A 4868-nucleotide genomic window follows, 5' to 3' on the forward strand; every position below is an offset into this window, starting at 1 on the left:
TATTTTTCTTTTTTCTGAAACTGAAATTTTTTAACCTAGTTGAATCCAAAAGACTTGAAAGTCTGCGGATGAACTTGTTATCTAGGGCATTCAAATAGATTCTAAAGCATGGACACATATTCACGTTAAGTGAATAGATCAATATGACTTAGTTTCGCATAGCAAAAATATCAAATTGGAAATGTGTTTGCGTCCTAAACTCATCCACTACCACTTGACCATAAGAATTAGTCTACTATATTTCTTCGATTTATAAAAGAAGAAATATCATTTTTTATTTTTTTATTTACTTTATACTGAGAGTATTATTTTATAGAAATGCGTTAGAATATATCCCATTTTAGTGATTTTTTATTATAGAAGAAAAAATAACAAAATATATGGAAAATAGTTTATGATAATATCTCTGCATTATCACTTAGGACGTTTTAGTCAAAACCCTTGGAATCGAGCTAATGTTACTGGAGATGGAGAGCACGTGGTGAGGGATGATGGGTTGGACAGAAAATCACAAGAAAGCAAAAGTGCTAACTATTGAAACACAAAATGACAAGCCCATAATAGTAACGTGCTGTCTTCACGGGTCACCTCTAGCATGCTCACTGTCAATCAAAACCTAACTTTATATTTTCTTTACTAATTTCTTTTTGTCTTATAACTGTTTCTTGATACCAAATTTAATAGATTACATTCAAACTATAAATAAACGGATTAGTTCATATTAGGTATGTAATAGACATTACTAAAGCTTCTATTACATCTGCGATAGGAGATTCTATAACACGTCGAGGAAATTACTTCAGTCTCATTTCAAACCAAATCTCACCCTGAGATCTGTAACATATTCTAGATGAACCCTACTTGGAAATCTTGCCACCTCAGTTTAAATTAAGATAAAGAAAAAGGGTATAAATTGAAGAATGTAGCATGGTACTTGTGTTTATAAAATAATAGTGGTTGCATATAAATCTACTCTCAAGTAAGGAAGTGGAGTAACGAAAATATTCCATCTGAATTATAGACTGGTTTTTAAATCATACTAGAAAACAAAAAGTACATTCCAACAGAATTTGTAGCGTATATAAAGTAATTATAACCAAGAAAAAAAAAGTAAAAATAAACAAGTATTTCTCTTTATCTCTCCGATCACAAACATAAAAGAGAACCAATCTAAATTCCAAAAGGGTTTAGTTGATTTTGTCTTCTTTTTTCATCACCTGGCCTAATTAACAGCTATGATGTCTTCATCGCCTTTGTGTTCTTGGCCTCTGGTACTGTTGTTAGTATTGTTGTGCATGGTGGCCAAAGAATCAAACGGAGCTTCCAACAATGTAAAAGTGGGAAGCATTTCAAAGGTAGAAGATGCTGATAATTTCCATATATATTATGGACAAACCTTCAAAGTCATCAAGAATGCTATTGATGGCAAGAGTTATCTCCTTATTCAGGTTCTTGCATTTTTTTCATCATATTGTCTTTCTTTTTGTTGCCAAATGTATCATTTGTGACTGAAAAGAAAAAGTAATATCTGTAGAACACTTCTAGAATGGCGGTTCGGACAAAGTATTGTACTTCCAGGATAAAGTCCTATGTGATTCCACTTCTTAACTACTCAGTAGACACTCAATCTTCTCAAGGTATGCTCTGTTATTTTCCCCTGCTTTCTTTCCTCTGTTTAAAATGCCCCTGCCTTTTAAGATCTCTCTTCTTTTTTTCTTATTCAGGAGGCATTCCGGTTTCTTTCTTCGAGGCAAGCAGTTTTTTCTAGCTAATTAATAGATCTGGTTTGTGTTAAATCAACGACTTTACGATCACGCTTTAGGATGGGACAAAAATGTAATTTGTAAGGATGTTAAGAAAACAAATGTTTTGGTTATTATCGTCAGCTACTTGGATTACTCGGGAGCTTGAAGGGAATAACATCAGACGCGGTGGCTTCACCGTGTGTTCTGAAACTGCTTGAGGCAGGGGAAGTAGTTAAGTTTGAAAAAGGTGCAGAAGAAGTGTCTCAATTTGCAGCGCACTTCATCAGTGACACTGATCAACTTCAGACTTGCAATTTTGCAAACTTTTTTCCACTCAGCGAAGGCACACCTCTTCAGGTGCCTAATTATTATTATTATCTTTGCATATATCTAGATCTAACCAAAATTGAAACTTTTCACATTTTGATTTGAAATTATGCTGGTTTTTTATTCTTGATTTAGAGAGCCGAGTGGATCAAATTCCTTGGTGCTTTTGCCAATCTTGAAACTAAAGCCAATCAAGTCTATGATGCGGTTAGTCTTAATCCTCTTTCTTTTCCATTTATGCCTACCACCAATCTTTGTTGTCTATAAAGTTAGTTATGGAGCCTTTCAGGTCAAAGCAAGCTATAATTGCTTGTCTCAAATGGCAGCTAAAAGGAGGACATCCTTCAAACCCATTGTAGCCTGGATGGAGTACGATAAAAATGTATGAAATCTTCTTTTATACTTTCTTATGGGGATAGTTCCAAATTCCAAACTATGTTGAGGTTCTAAGAAATTTTATCTCTCACACAAATGATTCATAATATGGTTAGACCATCTCCAATGGTAGACAAAAACTTACTCTATATTTCACTTTAAAACCGTTTCTAAGAAAAATTAGCAGGAGTCTTGTTTCAAGAATTACGGGTCATGTTTCTTATAATCCAAAGATGAATGTGTATTTATGGTTTTATACTAACAGCAATTGCATTTCATCTTTAAGGGAGGTGTTTGGTGTTTTACAAAGGAACCGCATAAGCTAAAGGTATGCAGTTCAGCTTTCGGCACTTTCAGTTCTTCTTTTGAAAATCTGGAAACATCTTTGAAACTGAACATTATGCACACACAATCAAAACAGTTTGTAGAAGATGCGGGTGGCGAGAATATCGACAAATCTATAAACAAGATCACTTACAATGTCTCTGATCCTGATGATTTGGAAGCACTCCATGCCATTTTATGTGTAAGCGTGTCTGCTAACATTTTCTATTGACCAGAGAAAATTCTTCTTCTTTGACTAGAAAAATTATATATTCAACAGACTGTGGATGCGGTGATCGATGAAACGATATCGTCCTACCCTCAGAATTACACACAGAAAACATTCTTGGATAACATAAGCCTGGAGGATAACTCATGTTTTGCGTTTAATCAGAGCATCTGGAGATATGACAAAAGAGTTAGACAGGGAACAACTCTTGGTAAGAAAGTCTTAGACATTGTTTAGTTTCTATAGATTTTAGCTGAAGCCGTGTGTTTGTGTTTTGATAATGACAAGACTGGCATGACGGAGCAATATCGCAACCAAACCTCGTGCTGGCTGACATGATTGAAGCCTTGTTTCCAACTGGAAACTACACAACCTCCTATTTCAGAAACATTGCCAAGGTAACGAAGGTCTTGAATCCATATATGTAGGAATGACCTAATTTGAATTCAAAGGAATGTTATTTTAATTGTTTTGGCTTTTAGGTTGCATAATTTCTTACCCTCATAATTAAATATGGCAGGGCGAAGGAGTAATAGACATTAGTCCGGATATGTGTGATAGAGACGCATCACTGCCGTTTGTTCCTACCATTCCAGCTTGCGGATGATACTTTATACCTTCACGGTTCTCTGATCTTCCCCCTCCCTGAAACGTAGAACATCTTATTCGATTACATTTTTAGCGATTTCAAACTTTTCTAAGATTTCTGATATAACAATATTGATAAACTACGTTTATTCATGGCCAGTTTTAATTCCTTATGTAATCACACGTGAAATATGTTGTATCTTACGGAAACAACATACAATATTTTAAGGGTCTTCACTTAAGTTTGGTTATGTTACTTATGTATAAACATGGTCTGCATCTACTTTTGACAACAAGGCCAAGTAATTGTTAAAGTTTGGTTTATGTTAGAGACAAATTTGGTTCGCTTATTTCAAACAACTTTTAACGACAACATAGTCCTTGTTTATGTTGTAAAGATTATTTTGCCATTGTTGATCATCTGGTTTTGATTATGTTGCATTTCCAAGTTAGTCTTGGTTCCCAAGTTAAAACCTCCTTTATATATATTCCTATATATATATACTTTTAATTTATGGAATAAGACACATTAATTTCTTCTTTTTCATCTATCTTATTAAAGCTGAAGTACAATTTCGGTGTGTTTGGATACTTGGATAAGAGTATTAAAAATATTTGGTGTGTTTGGAAACATGGATTGTAGTCTTTTAAAAAAAAAATTTTATTTAGAAACAAAGATAGTAGTATTAAATAGAAAAAGTAATGGGCTTAAGTTATTAAATCCATTATAAAAGAATGTTGTCAATATATATAAGAAAAATACAATACAAAGCCCAATTTGAAATACCAACCCAAATTATGATTTTTGTATTTCATATTAAGTTTTTAAAATATAATATATGTAATTATTTATATGATGATACGTATTAAATACTTTTAATTATATGATTACTTATATGATGGTACATATAAAATACGATTAATTATATGATGAAATTATACGATATATAATAATGACTAAGGATGGGTTTTCAGACATCCATACGGGTTTGGTTCTGATCGGTTTGCGTTTCGGGTTTTCGAGGTCAAAGATTTCATTCCTATTAGGATGTTTCTAAATTTTTGTTTGAGCTTGATTCAGATCTTTGCGGGTTTGGTTTGGGTTTGGATAACCTATTTAAATTATTTTTAAAGTTTTAAATCACTATATATTTAAAATTTCTCAAAATCTATAAATAAAGTAATATATTACCTATAAATTTAAATAACATATGTCAGAATACCTAAGCTTAACATATCAATTGGTTTGATTTAAAATTTTGGATACGAAATCAATAATT

General features: G+C 32.7%; 1 protein-coding gene across 3 annotated transcripts; it reads left to right on the plus strand.

The window, feature by feature from the left end:
- Positions 1 to 1114: 1114 nt before the first annotated feature.
- Positions 1115 to 3858, plus strand: LOC108814914 (uncharacterized). 3 transcript variants are annotated; one of them, XM_018587562.2, is made up of 11 exons: positions 1115 to 1448; positions 1535 to 1637; positions 1725 to 1750; positions 1887 to 2102; positions 2208 to 2279; positions 2362 to 2454; positions 2713 to 2775; positions 2869 to 2973; positions 3052 to 3211; positions 3289 to 3398; positions 3521 to 3858. In XM_018587562.2, exons 1-11 carry the CDS (start codon positions 1236 to 1238, stop codon positions 3605 to 3607), a joined length of 1248 nt encoding a protein of 415 aa, XP_018443064.1. In that variant the 5' UTR covers positions 1115 to 1235; the 3' UTR covers positions 3608 to 3858. The 3 variants fall into 3 exon arrangements, with proteins under 3 accessions (XP_018443064.1, XP_018443065.1, XP_018443066.1); XM_018587563.2 differs by having other exon boundaries at positions 1116 to 1448; positions 2734 to 2775; XM_018587564.2 differs by having other exon boundaries at positions 1363 to 1448; positions 1546 to 1637; positions 2734 to 2775.
- The last annotated feature ends 1010 nt before the right edge of the window (positions 3859 to 4868 follow it).

This window comes from Raphanus sativus, unplaced genomic scaffold (assembly GCF_000801105.2).
Source record: "Raphanus sativus cultivar WK10039 unplaced genomic scaffold, ASM80110v3 Scaffold5107, whole genome shotgun sequence".
Taxonomy (NCBI): Eukaryota; Viridiplantae; Streptophyta; class Magnoliopsida; order Brassicales; family Brassicaceae; genus Raphanus; species Raphanus sativus.